Source organism: Camelina sativa, chromosome 11 (genome assembly GCF_030686135.1).
Source record: "Camelina sativa cultivar CO46 ecotype springtype chromosome 11, ASM3068613v1".
In the NCBI taxonomy this organism is placed as follows: Eukaryota; Viridiplantae; Streptophyta; class Magnoliopsida; order Brassicales; family Brassicaceae; genus Camelina; species Camelina sativa.
The window spans coordinates 39174318-39193010 of NC_141890.1; the positions used below are offsets into that span (position 1 = coordinate 39174318).

The window sequence follows — 18693 nt, forward strand, 5'->3', positions numbered from 1 at the left end:
CTCTGAAATACCACTAAAATCTGCTCAGTAAAAAAAATTATCATAACCACCGTTTTGAAAACCCTAATGTAATTTATTAAATCTTTGATGTTCAAAACGCACCGTTTTGAGTTTTGACCTTTATTCTTCTCTCTTCTTCGCTTCTGGATTTGTTTCTCGAAGCAAAACAAAAAAAAAAAAAAAACCTCCGACTTTCAAATTTGCCTGAAACGAGAACTCAGTGCTGTGGTGGTCTATCTCTTTCACCTTGGCCTTATCAAAAGGTACCCTTTTCTACAACCCTGCTTAGTTTTTAGGGTTCTTAGTAATAAATAATATTCAATTTTGGATCTTAGGGTTCCGTAATTTGAGATTCTTTCTCAATACATCTTGTAGCCTTGCGTTAGCTGATGATTATTAAATCCCAATTTGACAATTTCATAATTACTCAATTGTTTTAATTTTGTTTCTTCTGCTCAAATCAGATTGCTTTTTGCTGTAAATTTTAAGGTTTTTGGTTATGGCGACGAAGAAAGTGATAGCTATATGTCAGTCAGGGGGAGAGTTTGTGACTAATAAAGATGGATCATTAGCTTATTCCGGTGGCGATGCTTATGCCATAGACATCGATCAAGACACTTCCATGAGTGATTTCAAATCCGAATTAGCTGAAAATTTCGGGTTTAGTTGGGAGACTATGACACTTAAGTACTTCCTCCCTGGAAACAAGAAAACTTTAATCACCATCTCTAAAGATAAAGATTTCAAACGCATGGTTAGCTTTTCCTCAGATGCAGCAAATGTCGAGATATTCGTTTTACCCGAAGAAGCTGATGCCAGGAATGACACCAACATGCCAGCTAGTCGGTGTGTGCTTCGTGTGTGTTTTCCATATCTTGTTTCTCTAACATTGTTTTAAGTTATGTGTGAACACCATCTTGTTTTTGACAGATCAAGTAGGACGACTGCATCGGAAGCAGTGGTACCTGTAGCTTCCGCAGGAGATATTGTCGTGGGGGATGATGATATGATAACAGATGATTTTCAGATTGAAATAGGAATGATGCCTGAAGAAAGCAGTCCTTTGCCGGGAAATTTTGTTTTGACTGACGAGAAACAGCATGTAAAAGCCGCGCAGCAGTGGGAAAACGCAATCACTGGTGTTGATCAAAGGTTCAACAGCTTTACAGAGTTCCGAGATGTGTTGCACAAGTACTCGATCGCTCATGGGTTTACTTACAAGTACAAGAAGAACGATAGTCATCGTGTTTCAGTCGAATGCAAGGCTCAAGGTTGTCCATGGCGTATCACTGCATCGAGGCTTTCGACTACGCAGCTGATTTGCATCAAGAAAATGAATTCAAGGCACACGTGTGAGAGAGCGGTTGTGAAAGCTGGGTACCGTGCAACAAGAGGTTGGATTGGAAGTATTATCAAGGAGAAGTTGAAAGCCTTTCCGGATTACAAACCAAAGGATATTGCAGAGGATATTAAAAGAGAGTATGGGATTCAACTGAATTACTCACAGGCATGGAGAGCTAAAGAGATTGCTAGAGAGCAGCTTCAAGGTTCTTATAAAGAGGCATATAGTCAACTTCCTTCTTTCTGCGAGAAGATCACGGAGACAAATCCTGGAAGTATCGCAACTTTCATGACAAAAGAAGATTCGAGCTTCCATCGTCTTTTCATATCGTTCTACGCATCAATATCTGGGTTTAGACAAGGTTGTCGCCCTCTCCTTTTCCTTGACAGCGCTGTCTTGAACTCTAAGTACCAAGGGGTTATGCTTGTTGCTACAGCTCCTGACGCCGAAGATGGAATATTTCCAGTGGCTTTTGCAGTTGTGGATTCTGAGACAGAAGAAAACTGGGTTTGGTTTTTGGAGAATCTCAAGTTGGCATTGGCCGAGCCCCGGACAATCACATTTGTCGCAGATTTCCAAAACGGTCAGAAGAATGCATTGCCGCTGGTATTTGAAAAAGGACAGCATCATGCCTATTGTCTGCGTCACCTCGCCGAGAAGTTAAATACGGACTTGCAGGCTCAGTTTTCTCATGAAGCAAGAAGGTTTATGCTCAACGACTTCTATGCTGCAGCTTATGCGACACAACCCGAGGCATATTACCGTTCTTTGGAGAATATAAAAAATATTTCCCCTGATGCTTACACTTGGGTTATAGAAAGTGAACCATTCCATTGGGCAAATGCTTTGTTTGAAGGAGAGAGATATAACCACATGAACTCCACTTTTGGGCTAGATTTCTACAGCTGGGTTTCCGAAGCACATGAGTTGCCCATAACGCAAATGATAGACCAACTTAGAGCAAAGTTGATGCAATCGATATATACCCATCAGGTACAATCCAGGGAATGGGTTACAACCCTAACACCAACCAACGAGGAGAAGCTACAAAAAGAAATAGAACTTGCAAGGTCACTTCAGGTTTCAGCGCCTCACAATAGCTTATTCGAGGTTCATGGTGAATCCCTCAACTTAGTTGATATCAATCAGTGTGATTGCGACTGTAAGGTATGGAGAATTACTGGTTTACCATGTAGCCACGCAGTTGCAGTGATTGAATGTATCGGGAAAAGCCCTTATGATTACTGCTCCAGATACTTTACCTCAGACAGTTACCGTTCAACGTATGCTGAGTCCATTAACCCTGTCCCTAACACCACAATGATGATGATGATGGTGGAGGAACCGCCCGTTGAGGGGGTTGTTTCAGTTACTCCACCGCCCACAAGACGAACACCACCAGGGAGGCCAAAGAGTAAGCAGGTGGAACCACTAGACATGATCAAGCGTCAGCTCCAGTGTAGCAACTGCAAGGGTTTAGGACACAACAAGAAGACCTGCAAAGCTGTATCTTAAGTGTAGAGATAAGAGTTTTTGTAGAGAGAGGAGACGGGGTTAGGACAAATTGTAGTAATAGTTATATATTATAACTTATATAGCTGATTTTGCCCAACCTTTTGGATTTAATTCTTGTTCGTTGAGTTTTTGGAGTGTGATCTTTTAAGGGTAAAGATCTCCGTCAGGTTGAGACCAATTCCTAAATGGCATGAAACTTGATGGGAGATTTTACAGCAATTGTGCAATCATTATCTTGTATTTGATTCGATGGTCTTCCCAATCTTATAACATTTTTTTCTATGCATATTTAAAGTCACATTTGAATTGCAAATCTGTATAAATCCACCATACTTGTTAGAAAATTCCATAGTTGCCAACACTTGAAGTTTATTTGTATAATTCCAAAAATGATCAATGGTCATATGATATACTTAATGCACCCGTGATTGGGGCCTTTGCGCCTATAATGAATGCTAGAGACAGTAAGATATAAGTGTCATAGTAAACTCTCTACCAAGAAATTGATTCCAACCAGTCGGAGGTAAACTCGTAGGCCACGAAGGTAACAGCACCAGCAGGAGCAGCTTTCACAGTCGATGGCACAATGCCTTTGTACAGACCATGCCAGCCCTCTGATATCATTATCTGTCTAAGACCATCTAACATGTTTCTGTATGCACGTCGCTCCACTCGGGCACCATATCTTGGATGTCTCTGTAGACCTTCAATCTGCAACAAAAAGAGTCTTTCAAAATCTTTTTAACATTTCTATCATCTCATGTCTGAAGGCAACTCCATTATCATTGCCATGGAGATCTACTGGGAAGTGCTAGAAGCTTTTATTATCTACGAAATGTTTCACACAAATTTGAGCTTTCTTTCTAAAGCTACAGTGACAGATCAAGTGGGATTTAACCAGCAAACAATAAGTAGCCTCTCCAAGCAAATACCATAGTGCAGCAAATATGATATCCTAGTCTGAGATAAAGTCCATAAGGATAGACCAAAAACATGGAACCACGTGTACATGATAAGTACTTGGGCTAGTTCAGTGTAGAAGCATTGTAATTAGCTGGTTTGGGAGAATGAACTGAGGTTTTCACGATTTGTCTAGGGTTTAGGTGGAGTAGAGATTCTCTTTATCAAGTCTATGATGTGTAGTGCTTAATGATGTGAAAATAAAGAGTTTACTAGATTTGGATCCTTTCAGATTATCTTTCCAGAGAGTCTATTGGGTAAGATTAACTGACCTGGAATCGTTTTTTGACCACATCAAGAGGATGGCAGACAAGCTTGGCGCTAGTGCCAGCCCCAAGCCCACAAACAAACAGCTGGAAGCTGGAAAGGTTGGTGTCCATGTTGATCGGGTTTTTGGAGGATAAAATATATCGATTCCAGTCCTGTTAAAAAAAAATCAAATGACCTGATTGTCGCCAGAAACAAAAAAAAAACGACAGAGTTTTTATCAAAACATCACACATAAGAGATATATTGCTCTTCTCTTACCATCATCCAACGCTTAAACATATCATATGTGCCAAATTGCAGGCCAGCGTATGGCACAATCTCAACAAGAGTTGGTGTTAATCCATTATACAATCCTCTTATGCCTCGAGACTGAATAATATCGACAAATGCAGATCTCATTGTTGGATACACCTGTATACAGTCATCAATCAGTCATCTATATGTCACTTAAGCATGAATAAAGAAGAAAATCAAGAAGCCCCCAAGGGCAAGAGATTTAAATTATTCTACAGGGTTTATCATGAGTCAAGTAATAAACCTTAGGCTCCCCTTGTGATGCCAATATTGTCCTAAGAAGATCAAAGGGATAAGATCCTAGTGTAGCAGCACATCCTGCTAACGCTCCACTGACGAAGGATAGATAAGGGCTCAGATGTATATGATCCTCTGCATTGCAAAAGAGTACAACGAGCTAATAAGTAAGATAACACATTGACATCTAAATGATAGGGGTCATTAACAATAGCTTTTATAAGAAACACCCATTCAACATACACAATCTGCAGAATCAACCTAAGTGAATTCTATTTTCCAAACCACTAAGATAGCCTTTGGGGACTACAACGAAAAAAGCACTAACAATCTACCAAGTACCCTATCAAAAGAGACATCGATGTTACTCAGTAGACTCATTACTTGTTTTAGTAGAACCAGATGCAAAAGACTTCAACTTATGTAGTACTGTAAACTGAATTGAAGTATATGGCATGACCATGAGCAAAGCTGGCACATTACCCCGCCAAAACCCCTGAAAAAAACAAAGAATCAAACATCAGAACAGAGAACAAGACCTCATAAAAACCTAATGCCACAGACCTGAAACTACTTATAGACTATAAAGCCTAAACAACAATAAGATGTGGGTTTCAGGAAATAGAAATGTCGAAGAGACTGACCCGAAAGCCTTCTTCTCTAAAAATGTCTTTAGTTGCCTGTACCATTCCAGTATACTTAGATGCTCCAGACAAGTTTCCCCGGACCATACCCCATGAAGTCGTCGGTTCTAGTTGAACCTGCCATCACACAGAGAAAGCTCCTTCAACCAACTTTAAAACATCATGAAGCATAACTCTAGAGATTAAGCTAATAACTTCAAAACCTACAAATCTAAACAACGATCATTCTCATCTACAACCTCAATAAAACATTCCTCAACTAAAGCAGAAAGAAAGAAAAAAACTAAACTTTAATCAGTAAAGAGAATTAGAAAAAGGCAAACCTGAAATCTAATCTTAATGACATCAAGCGGAGAAGTAAAGGTACGAGAAACACCACCAGAGATAGCTCCGGCAGAAGCATCAATAAGGGCACGTTTAATCTGTCCAGGATCGTCCACCGTCGCCGTCGTAGGACTCATCTTTTTTTCTATGGTTTTTAGCGTCTCTATAAGCTAAAAAATCAATCAAAAAAGTTTCCAAAAACCCTCTCCTCTCATCAATATAATAAACTTCAAACAACAAAATAAGGAATGAGATATGAAATCACGATAACAATTAAAGACAAAACCGAATTTGGGAATTTTCAGAAATTTCTCTTACCAGATTAAGCGAGAGATACTAAAGGCTCGACATTTATGATTTTTTCCGAGTAAAAAAATTTGAGATGACCCTAAAACGTTTGCCGCGGATTAGAGAGAGCTGAGAGCTGGAGCTGGAGCTGGGTGGTGATTCAAAATGATTTTGACTTGAAGCAAAAAAAAAAAATTAAAAAAGCTGTGTGAGAGAGAGAGATTCTATCTCCGTCAACGTTCGTGTTCTCCGATATTTGTATCCGTACGCATACACAAAATTAAAAAAAAAGCGTCTTCTTTACCAAAAAGATTTGCCCTTTTTAGGACTCTTGTCGGTTCGGTTTAACGAAATATCAGTTCACTCACAACAAATGAATGTGAAATCCCCCCCACTTAGGTCAACACGACTTTGTCATTAATGTGTTAAGAAAACAAATTGTAGCATGTTTAGTGAAAAAGGCGGTAGAAGTAGTAAACACACTATCCCGAATAGAAGAATGTTGCAGTGATTGTATTTTAATTGGTCCATTTGACTATTCATCTATCCTATATATAAAAATTAAGGGACTTTTCTAATGAATGGCACATCATTATCTCTTAATTAAATTTTTTAATTCTTTTTGTTGTTTTACAATTAAAATTGTATATCAATTAATCTTGTTTAAAGAAAATGAATATTTAGCTTTTAGTTAAGAAAATGAAAATAAGAAACTATTAAGTTAAAGACAATCGTTCCTATAGTTTTTCTACTATATTCTCTCTCCAAAAGTGCCTTTCATATCTAGTTTTTTTTTTTGGCTCGGATCTTCATCGTGGTATGCTTACAAACCGTAACAAGAGTGAGGTAAGTTCTCTTCTCTGACATCATAGCGGTGTGATATTTTTCGGCATGCGTTGCGGTTGTGACCCCTTCCCTACCGACGAAAGGCTTCATTCTGGTTCCTCTTGGTTTGAAGACGCCGCTGGAGATACAGAAAAGTCTTTCACGGTTCAACTGTCTGGTTGGAGGCTGCGGCAGCGGCGGAAGATGCTTGCGGATTGGTGGGTTTTCCGGTGATTGTTTGGTGGTTAACGGTAGATCCTTTATAGGGTCTTAGATGGCTAACAGGGATTTCTGGCGATTGAGAGGTTGTTGAGCTTCTTCCTCTCTCTATCCACCGTGTTTTGTTTCCACCGGACCAGATCTGAAGTTTGCTTTACCTCAGAAAAGCTTTCTGGTTCACGAATTCGGAGAGCAAGGGCTTGGATCTGAGTATGTCGTTTTGCTAGGAAAGATGTTCGACATTCATTGGGTGGCGGAGTGTCGGAGAGTTGTTCTATTCCGGAAAGCTTGTGGTGGGTGAGACTTGTCGATGGTGAAGATTCGGAGATGGCACTACAAAAAAAAAAGGAGTCTGTTGTATCATTTAAAGTGTATCACAAAACTAAGTTATGTAATTTTAAATTACTTATTGATAAGTGAAGTAAATATATAATTTAAACAATACTATAATTATCTAATTTGACATCAATTAGTTAAAATTGATTCAGTTTCTATTATATTGTATTACTTTTGAAAAATCGATTTAAAATAAAAATGTACATTATTTAGATAATTGATGTATTTATTTATGTTTGGTATAAAATCATTTTTTAAAACGATGCAAAATTTACATCATTTAAAACTGATGTTTAAATAAATTCTATTAATATCATTTTAAAATTACATATATATATATATTAAAAAGAATAAAAGTAATTAGAAGATAAATATTGAAAAAGTTGATCGATCAAAAATTATAGCAGATCATCAGCTACAAAGCAAACCTAGCTGTATCTTTATTTTGTTTCACCAAAAAAAAAAAAAAAAAAGTTGTATCTTCATTTTTGGATTATTAAGGATCCTTATTCATCATCATCAAGTAAGTTATATGATTTATTTTTACTGGAATAATCCATTTAGTAATCAAAGAGAGACGTAATAAACTAAAGAGTAGTTACTTATTTTTATATGTTGCTGATAATTGTTTATATTTAATATCCTTTTTTCGTTTGTAAACAAGAAACAAAAAAATGTTCTAGTATCCCACATCCGATACTTCTTAAGGTGTGATGAGACAATATCTTCCATAAATACCAGATTAGTTTGCCTAATTACGTTTAGCTAAACTTATCTATAAATATTAATTGTAAATAAATAAATATATTAAAAATTAAAAAACGATTGAAAGTTATAAATAATTAAATATTACTCAGACAAAATTATTTTTCATATTATTTATTATAATATTGAATTTAACATCAATTTTTAAATGATATAAATATTTTACATTAGTTTTGAGAAATGATTCAAATATTTTATATCAATTTAGTAAAATGATGTAAGTCTTATATCATTTTTTGTAACTGATGTAAATGAACATCAAATTTATTAATTGAAACAAATATTTATCTCAATCGATACAAATTATTTGCATCAACAGAATGTAAATCATTCATTAAAGTGATGTAAATTATTTTTGCATCGTTTAAACATGACACAAATTTATAAAATAAATGATGTAAATCAATCATTTTTTTGTAGTGTGGGATCTGAATACTTCGGTCAAAGAATCCATCCGGCAGCGTAGTCACAAAGTTGTGGGCCTTATATTCGCTGGAGCTAGTAATTCTGACTCTCTGTCTCCGCTTAACCGCTCGGCTTCAACTTTGTAATCTGTTTCTGTTCGCCGTAATTTGTTCTTTCGTTTTACAACATTTCTGGTTTGTTTTTCAGGCCTTAGGACATTTCCAACTCTATTATATTTTAGAGTAAAATCTCTATTATATATGTTTTCCCTCTTATTGTAACTGAGTCACCGACTTCAATAACCTTTTGCAATATACTCTGTGTACCGTGTGGCCTTTATTTTTCTTGACACAAAAAAAAAAAAAAAATCTCCGTGAAGATGACTGAGTCTTTGACAGAGGATCTTTGGTCAATCATACAATAATACATTTCGTCTCATCCCCGTGGGAAGTGTTTAGACAAAAAAATATATATGCAAGACTTCACTTGTTTCTTTCGTTTTTATTTGTTTTGTTTATATTACCGTTAGTTCTTTATGCAAGATGATGATCATGATGCTTGTTTGCTTTAAGTGTTCTGGTTGGTCGAAGGAAAAAAATACTTAGGGCATTCTGTAGGTTTGAATGATCCTAGAATTTATCTATATATATGTTATATGCACAGAACACTTGAATTTGAATTGTGTTAAAGTTCGTTTATTTAGTGGCAATTACTGCCAAATTGCAACGATCTTTTAGTTGGGTACCGTGTTTTAAAAATCCCCGCCTAGCACCGATTACGCTCCGCAAAATCGCTAGGCTCACTCTCTCCACCTCAATTAATGACTAATCTCCGCCTAGCATTGATTATCTAAATTTACCTGTTCTTATAACCCGTATAATCCGATTACTTTTCGCTTAATTTTGTATATAACAATTATTTTTAGAGCTAAATATAAATCAAATATGTATTTTTTTGTTATTGACACATTTAAATTAAGAGTTTATGATGTTTTAGAATAACTAATTTACAAAGTTTTAATGAAAATCATAAATTTTCTTTTAAAATTATGTTTTATGTGTTTACCGTAATTTTAAAGACAACATTATAGTTTTATATTTTATTTAATATTTTTAATTTAACATAATCAGAATTATACATATATTTAATACTATATATTTTTTATTTTATTATTAATTTAATAAAATCACTCTAAAACTAGTCCCCGATTAATCTCCATTTAATCTCCGATTTTTTCGCTAGGCGCTAGACCCACTCCGACCGCCCAACTAGCGCCTAACGATTTCTAAACCAGAGGGTATACGTATACCGTATACGTATGAACAATACATATACTGGAGTGTTTGTTCTCTATAAAACAGACAAGTCGGAATTATGAACTATGTAATCAGAAAAGAGGGGTTTCCGTGAATTAAGTTGTCTTTTTCCAGAGAAACTTATTTTTATGAAGAAACATTAGCTTTTCATTCACAAAAAAAAAAAAAAAAAAAAAAAAAAAAAAAAAAAAAAAAAAACTTTACAACCCGTACATACCTGTGGATTTTTGTATATATATTTTTTAAAAAAATTTACATTGAAAAAATTAATTTGGTTAAAATAATGTTTTCAGTGTTTTTTTTTTTTTTTAATTTATCATTTTGATGAATTTATCCAATTTTCGATAATCCATATAAAAAACTTCATAGTTTCTTTTTCTTTTATTTGTTTATTTTATGTTACATAGTTTAAGTTTGATTTACAATCATATTTTTTTCAACTAATACTATTATACATACTAGAGATGGACGAAGAATAACGCGGGTTTGGTTCTGTTTTGATTTTGTTTTAAATTTAAGTTTTCTTCTTTTACTTTCAGTTTGAATAAGTCTAAGTATTCCTTATTGTTAGGAATCAACTAGATACACGTTTGGAGTTTGTTTCGTTTACTGGTAGCGTTAATTTCGCTTTCAAGCTGTTGTAAGTTCAAGGTCTATAAAAGACCAGTTTCTTTCATTCAATAATTGAACTTTTTTTATCTCATTCTTGTTCTTAGTAGAGGTTTTGATTCGCAAAGACAACAAGGGGTATCAGAGCCTCTTACTAATCTAAGAGAATGAGTGACAAAGACATGATGGTCATACCGAAGTTTGATGGGGACTACGAGCACTTGGCGATGCTCATGGAGAACTTGCTTCGTTCAAAGGAGTGGTGGGATCTGATTGACACCGGAATTCCAAGCCAAGAACGAGGAACCGTTTTATCAGGAGCACAAAGAACATAACTGCAAGAGAAGATTGCAGAGAAGACAGTCACTGATCACAAAGTGAAGAACTATCTCTTTGTCTCAATTGACAAGACAATCCTGAAGTCGATTCTCAAAAAGGACACATCAAAGGAGCTATGGGAATCGATGAAAAAGAAGTACCAAGGCAACGATAGGGTGCAGAGTGCACAACGATAGAGGCTGAGACGTGGATTTGAGATTCTTGAGATGAGATCCGGAGAAACAATTGAAGAGTATTTCTCTCGGGTGATGGAGGTGGCAAACGACATGCTCAACCTTGGAGAAGACATGCCTGATCCGAAGATCGTTGAGAAGATTCTCAGAACACTCTTTGAGAAATTCACATACATCGTATGTGCTATTGAAGAATCAAAGGACATCAGGAGCATGACAGTGGATGGTTTGCAGAGTTCTCTGAGGGTTCATGAGCAGAACATGATTCGACATGATGGAGAAGAGAGAGCTCTGAAGGTCGAAGGTCAATGGAGATTAAGCAATTTCAGAGGTCGAGGAGGATACCCAGCCAGAGGAAGAGGCAGAGGTGGTTATCAAGGAAGAGGTCGCAGTAATGTTAACAAGGAAAATGTGGAGTGCTTCAAATGTCACAAGATGGGACACTACAAGTCGGAATGTCCTGTGTAGGAGAAAGAAGCAAACTATGTTGAGATGGAGGAGGATCTGCTTCTCATGGCGAGGATTGAGGAGATCAAAGTCGAAAAGGAGCAGGTCTGGTTCTTAGACTCCGGTTGCAGAAATCATATGTGCGGCTCAAAGGAGTGGTTTATCGAACTCGATGAGACTTCCAAAAGGAATGTGAAGCTGGGGGATGACAGAAAGATGTCAGTAGAAGGAAGAGGAAAACTAAGACTTGAGGTCAGTGGGAGAACTCAAGTGATCTCTGATGTTTACTTTGTACCTGGTCTGAAGAATAACCTCCTGAGTGTGGGACAGCTGCAAGAGAAAGGGTTGAGAGTAATCATTGAAGACGGTACTTGTGAAGTGTGGCACAAAGAAGAGAGGAGAATGATAATGCATTCAATAATGTCGAAGAGCCGAATGTTCATTATACTTACAATCGTTAGAGAAGCTAGAGAAGTGGAAGAAGATCACTGCCTGCAGATGATGATAAAGACCAATGACCTATGGCACCGGAGATATGGTCACATCAACAATGGGAGCCTGAAAATGCTAGCAGAAAAAGAGATGGTAACAGGAATCCCTAAGCTAAGTCAAGAAGTAGAGGAAGCAGTCTGTGATATCTGCATGAGGTGAAAACAGAATCGAGAAAGCATACCAAGAGTGAGCGTGTGGAGATCAACTCGGCCACTACAACTGGTTCACACTGACATTTGGGACCAATTACACAAACATCAGAGAGTGGTAAAAGGTACATTATCAACTTCATAGATGATTATAGTAGGAAGTGTTGGAGTTTTTTTTGTCAGAAAAATCAGAAGCATTTAGAGTGCAATGTAGTCAAGAATCCGATAGTACCAGGAAACAAGTTGACAAAAGCAGGAGCTGGGGAAGAAGTGAATCCGACCATGTTCAAGCAACTTGTTGGGAGCTTAAGGTACCTAACTGCTACAAGACCTGATCTAATTTATTCAGTAAACTTGGTCAGCAAATACATGGAGAGACCAACCGAGCAACACATGGTGGCAGCTAAGAGGATTCTAAGGTATGTTCAGGGAACACATGAGTTTGGTATTCAGTACAAGCGTGGAGAAGAGCAAAAGTTGGTCGGGTATGTAGACAGTGATTATGCAGGGGATCAAGATGACTTCAAGAGTACCTCAGGACATGTTTTTATGTTAGGAGGAGGTGCAATATCCTGGGCTTCTAAGAAGCAGCCAATCGTAACTTTGTCTACAACCGAAGCAGAGTTTGTGTCAGCAGCATATGGAGCTTGTCAAGCGGTGTGGCTTAGGAACATACTGTCATAGATTGGTTTTGAGCAAGTTGGAGGTACTGTCATGTTCTGTGATAATAGCTCTGCAATTAAGCTGTCGAAGAATCCGGTGTTACACGGAAGAAACAAGCATATTCATATCAGGTTTCACTACTTGAGAGAGTTGGTGAATGAAAGAGACATTCAGCTTGATTACTGCAGTACTCAAGATCAGATTTCAGACGTGATGACTAAAGCAGTTAAGCTTGAAGTGTTTGAGAAACTCAGAAGCAGAATGGGTGTGTGCGTAAAGGAAGGATAAGCTGGAAGGAGCCTTTCCAGTTTAGGGGAGGAAATGAAGAATAACGCGGGTTTGGTTCTGTTTTGATTTTGTTTTAAATTTAAGTTTTCTTCTCTTGCTATCAGTTTGAATAAGTCTAAGTCTTCCTTATTGTTAGGAATCAACTAGATACATGTTTGGAGTTTGTTTCTTTTACTGGTAGCGTTAATTTCGCTATCAAGCTGTTGTAAGTTCAAGGTCTATAAAAGACCAGTTTCTTTCATTCAATAATTGAACTTTTTTCCGCTCATTCTTGTTCTTAGTAGAGGTTTTGATTCGCAAAGACAACAATGGACCCGTGCATGTTTTTAATTAGTATATTGTATATAATTATAGAAGATAAATATATGTATATATGTTTATTAGGGGTCATCCATTATTATATTTTTAATGTTGTATTCGTTGTTTATGTATGCTTGTTTTAAACATATCCGATCTGTTGCTATCGTTCATGTACTTAGTTTATGTATGTTTGTTTTACACTTACATATCATTATTATTGCTTTAAATTAGAATAATATATTATCAGCCAACTTTTAAGATCAATATTGAATAATTTGTTATTTAATAAATTATTTACCAAACAATCATGAAATCCAAAAGTTTGTATCACTTATGTTTATTTGGTATAATAAAAATAAAACTTATTCTAAAGATGAGTTAAAACCAAATTAAAATAAGAGAAGCAAAACCTATTTTATGCATACACTTTAAAATTAAAAATTAAATTCAGTCCTCAATTCTTGGTTTCTTCTGTTAATCATCAGTTGGTTCTTGATCGTTCGTAACATTTTTCGCATTTGGTTCCACAATTGACATCATTCGAATTTGTCTAAACACATAAAGATAAACCATTAAAATATTAAGTGAAATAATATATTTTATTTAGCAAACATAACACATCATAATATATAATATATATATATATATATTTACCTTTTTCGTCAATAATCTCCAAGACAGCAAAAGTTTGACATGATGCATCAAAATCATACTTTTTAATTTGAATCTCGAATAAATAAGTATTTCCAACAATTGAATGTACACATGTGGGAACATCTTCTAACTCTTGTTCGCCCAAAATAATTTTTATCTCTGTGAATAATAGAATAACAGTTAATTTAATTTCAAATCATAATAATTTTATCCATACAATTAAATATTTTATATAATTTATAGCTCTTACGATTTCTACAATTGTTCCAGTGATTTTTTCTTCATCTTTATCAAATATAACAAAAGTTGTTGAAGCATCTTCATCATCCACTATTACTTCAATTCTAAATTTGGAAATACAATAAATTATTTCTTATTTAAAATTTTAAAATAATTAAAATTAGAGAAAAATTAATAATAATATACTAATAATATACCTTAGTATTCAAACAGCTGGTGATTTACTACACTTTTTGTTTGTGCATATAAGAGAGGTTGCTTATTTTGTCACCTTTTTAGAACAACTCGAACATGATATGTAATACCAACTTTTTCGTAACACTATTTCAGTTATAGTTGCTTTGATGACAAATTTCTTTTCCTGCAATTATAATAATATTGTAAATATATGTCATTAATAATTTTATTTATTGTTCAATAGTATATGTTTGTTATAAAGTAAAATAGAAGAATATTTTTACCTTATAGTCATCTCATGTGACAAAATCCCAAATATCATTAATTGATTGGTCTTCTAGACGTATATTTTGTTTAGTTATTCCACCCAAATTAACCAAACAGTCACCACCATACCACAAACTATTAAAGTTACATTGGAAAGTTAGTTTATAACATAAATTAAATATATTTAATAAATATAATATAATTTGAGATTTGAGAGAATACTTCTTTCGAAACGCTTCACCTTGATATATCTTGACCAAGATTGTAACATCCGTGAACCAAATTGTGGATTTTGGGGATGGGTGTCGATCGACACCAAGGGTAGTGTCAATCAACACCAGCAATTTTGGGTTCGTCCGGATTGATTTAATTGTCGAATTGGAGCGGTTTGATTTAAGTGAAATCGCCAAACCAAGGTATGTAAAGGCAGAACTCGACCTAGGTCGTGAAAAGAAGTTGTTTTACCGATACTAGAGAGAAAAGAGAGAAGAGAGAGTGTTCTTGGGAGATGTTGGAGATTCTAAGCTGTTTTGGTGACATATGTTCCTATGGAGTGGAGATCTGGTGCTAGGAACGAAGGAGAAGCCTTCTAAGGTGTTGGATTCGTCGTTGTTGGGACAAAACTTTCTGCAAAAGAGGTGAGTGCATGGCCATGGCTGATCTAAGTCTGAGATCTCTTTTGTTTTGCTTGTTTTGTGTTGTTGTGGAGTTTTTCTTGTTTAGGATTCCTTTAGTTTCATGTGTCCTTTGGGCGAGTTTTGGGACCGATTGGAGGTGGTTAGAATCAGACATTCGATGATCGGCTTCGAGCAGAACGTGTCTGCGGAGTTGGTGTCGATCGACACCAGGTGGGTGTCGATCGACACCAAGTAGGTACCAGTGTCGGTCGAAACCAACCCCATTCTCATTCGGATCCTCTTAGTCTATCGAACTCCAGGTTCCAATTCTATGGTAAATGGGTCCGAACGTGTTGGCTTGTCTGACGCTTGGTTTCCTGGTTTGTTGTGTTCTTTGTGTTGCTTAACATTGGAATCTCAGTTGCTTGTGTGTATAGCCCAGTAGATCAGAGGATTGTCTCACTAAGTATTTGTGATAATACTTACGCATCTCAATTGTTGTTTGTGGTGTGTAAATATGAGACGTGGAATCATGGTGATGAGGAGGAGGATGATCTAGGGTCTCGGTTATTATGTTATGGTTATGTTATTGATGTTGGAACCTTGGATAGAGCTATGCTAGGTTGTTGGATAGAATGGTTAGGAATGTTATTGTGTTGATGATATGTTGGTTTTGTATTGTTGGTATGTTTCCGTTGTGCATATTGGTTGTTGCTAGTTTAAGGATGAATTGTGGTTTGGTTGGTTTAATTAAGTAGTATGAGATGCTTAATTATATATTTTTATTATTATAAAAAAACGGGTCGGGTTGTTTCAAAGATGCTCGTCATAATGAGTACGATATTATTATTTTCCACTCCACGATATTTGTCTTCCAAGAGTTCTGCTTGTTCTGCACATAATGTTGCAGGTATTTTGTTTCCACTTAATCATGTAGGAAAAATTAATATTAACTTTTGAACTTAATTAAAATTTATAAAATATATAGTTATATAAAATAATGATATATGCATCGAACTTACTCTTCTAGTAATGGAGTCAGAGTGGCCTTTCTTAAAGTGGGTGTCGTAGTAGTACGAACATCAGTTTTGTCCATATGTTTAATATATCTGATTACATCTGCATTTAAATAATGTTAAACATACTTCTATGACTCATATAATTTTAAATTTAAAAATTATGTACGTACCATATACAATAAATCAATTGTTTGAGCTTGTAACTTAACAAATCTCTCGTAATTTCGAAATTGAAATTTTCTCGTGGTATAATTATTATAGTAAAGGATATTGAATGACATAATATCAAATAGAATTATTACCTCGCTTGTTTGCCGTTTTATTCTGGAGACATCTTTGTTTTTAGTTTAGAGCATGATTATCTTGAATGTTATCAATACATCCTCTAGTAGATGGATTGCCATCAAAAATATTTTCAGTTTTCCTTTTTTCCCTGTAACATTCTCTTCAAGATATTTGTGGTTAAATTTGATGGGTTTGAATGTTTGCTAGTTCTAACTTCTTTTGACCTTTTGTTATAAATCTTGTAATATATGTTTTTGTTAGATGAAATTATTTTGGAAAAATTAAAAAAAAAAAAAAAAAAAAAAAAAAAAAAAAAAAAATTGAATTTGTTACCAATTCTTAGTTGCATAGTGGTAAGCTGGGGTCCCTATATTTTGTAAAAATAATATTAGTGTAACATCCACGAACCAAAATCCTATTTTAGGGGTTGCATCGGTCGATGCATGTGGTGCATCGGTCGTTGCATGTCCGGTTCTGCGCGTTTCAACTTAAGTGAAACGCTGCGTTTTGGGTTAGGAAAACCCTTAAACTCGAGTTTTGTCTCATTAGGCGTGTTTAGCCGCTTTTCAGAGAAACGAAAGAGGAAAGAAGAGTTCTTGGTGTTCTTGAGTGTTCTTGGTGATTTCTTGGAGTTGGAAGCTGTTCCTGTAGAGATATGTAGCTGGGATCGTTGTAGGAGCGTCCTAGGATCGTTTTCTTCCTGTGTTTGGGTCGTTTTCTTCTGTGGCAAAGGTAAGTGCATGATCATGGCTTATCTAAGCTGGAGATTACTCTGATCTGTTTGTTTCTGTGATGTTAGGCTTGCTAGTATGTTATTCGAGGTGTTAGGAAGATTTCTTGTGGCTTGGGATCGATTCTTGTGGTTGCAGGAACGGAGATCCGGCGAGAAGCTTCGGAGAAAACGATGCTCGGCATGTGCATCGGTCGATGCAAGTGCGATGATGGCACGGATTGACCTAAGAGCATCAGTCGATGCCAAGTGGAGGCGTCGGTCGATGCAATTAGGGTTTCTGCGTGATGTCGAGCATGTGTCGATCGATGCAACTGGAAGCATCGGTCGATGCAAGTGAACCTGGTATCGACCGATGCATACCATGTGTCGGTCGATGTTGGTCCCTGATGGTGTCGGTCGATGCAATCTTTGTGTCGGTCGATGCAGAGCCTGGTTTGTTTGTTGATTGTTGTTTGATGGTTTGAGTATCTCTATTGCTTGTGTGTATAGCCCAGTATATGGGAGGATTGCAGTGTTTATAAAATACTCATGCATTGCAATTTGTGTTTGTGGTGCAGGTAATGGCAAAGTGTAATTGTAGAATCAAGGCAATGAAGAGGAGGATGTTCTAGGGGCTCGATTGGATGTTGCCTGGTATTGCTAGGTTGCTAGAGTTGGGTCTTTAGAACTTGCTAGGTTGTTGGTTCCTTGTTTCCTGTTGTTTGATATTGGAGTATTCGATTATTGGTTATTGGTTATTGGATTATTGTTTGGATATTGGTATCTGTTATTTCCGCTATTTGTTGTGTTTGTGGTTAGGTGGCTAGGGGATATGGACCACTAGTTGTAGTTTATTATTATTATTATTATTATTTATTATTTATTATTTAAAAAAAAACGGGTCAGGTCGTTTCAGTTTGGTATCAGAGCCCTTACGGTTCTAGGTTTGGGTTCACTATGTTTCTGTTGTGATGTTTGGGTTTTGCATGTCTTGACTGATTATGTGAGTTAGTCAATTGTATGTGGCATGGAGTCATAGAACATCCTCTTCGAGCCTACAATGTGATTCCACGGTGAGTTTATGATTTTGGGTTATGTTAATTGTGTGCTTAGCTTTCTGTTCATGGTAGTGCAGATGGTTAGAGAGGATGTTGTTGCTGGTCATGGTCGTGGACGCAGACGTGGTCGTGGACGCGGACATGGTCGTGGTAGGGGGAGAGCCCCAGTGGTTAGTGAGACCGAGGACCAGAGTGTGACAGCAGAGGGTGTTGGCGAGTCGCAGGGTGTCCCGGGGGATTCCGTGAGTGTGGCTGGAGGGGGCGATGTTGATGCTCCAGTAGCCGGTGATGTTAGGGCCCCAAGTGCGGGTGTCCCAGTGGATGGAGTCTCGGGTGTCGACCTTGGGGGTTTGCTGGCACAGTTGTTAGAGTGGTTGCCGCCATTGGCACCGGCTCAGGCTCAGGTAGTGCCACCAGTTGTGGCGGAGGAGCGGCAGCCAGTGGCTGCGGATGTGGGGTTCCAT

The 18693-nt window shown here is 36.6% G+C and overlaps 2 protein-coding genes across 4 annotated transcripts; one reads left to right on the forward strand and one right to left on the reverse strand.

The window, feature by feature from the left end:
• Window positions 1–70: 70 nt before the first annotated feature.
• On the forward strand, window positions 71–3143 carry LOC104751389 (uncharacterized). 2 transcript variants are annotated; one of them, XM_087474558.1, is made up of 3 exons: window positions 71–263; window positions 490–846; window positions 931–3143. In XM_087474558.1, exons 2-3 carry the CDS (start codon window positions 500–502, stop codon window positions 2855–2857), a joined length of 2274 nt encoding a protein of 757 aa, XP_087330684.1. In that variant the 5' UTR covers window positions 71–263; window positions 490–499; the 3' UTR covers window positions 2858–3143. The 2 variants fall into 2 exon arrangements, with proteins under 2 accessions (XP_087330684.1, XP_087330685.1); XM_087474559.1 differs by having other exon boundaries at window positions 123–263; window positions 465–846.
• A 29-nt stretch (window positions 3144–3172) lies between these two features.
• LOC104725384 (mitochondrial thiamine diphosphate carrier 2) lies at window positions 3173–6293 on the reverse strand. Of its 2 annotated transcripts, none has more exons than XM_087474560.1 (8): window positions 5905–6293; window positions 5586–5756; window positions 5263–5379; window positions 5003–5114; window positions 4626–4753; window positions 4346–4498; window positions 4090–4239; window positions 3173–3568 (listed from the first exon to the last, which is right to left on the reverse strand). In XM_087474560.1, the coding sequence occupies exons 2-8, from the start codon at window positions 5721–5723 to the stop codon at window positions 3350–3352; spliced, it is 1017 nt and encodes a 338-aa protein (XP_087330686.1). In that variant the 5' UTR covers window positions 5724–5756; window positions 5905–6293; the 3' UTR covers window positions 3173–3349. The 2 variants fall into 2 exon arrangements, with proteins under 2 accessions (XP_087330686.1, XP_087330687.1); XM_087474561.1 differs by having other exon boundaries at window positions 5586–5749; window positions 5905–6245.
• Between the last annotated feature and the right edge of the window lie 12400 nt (window positions 6294–18693).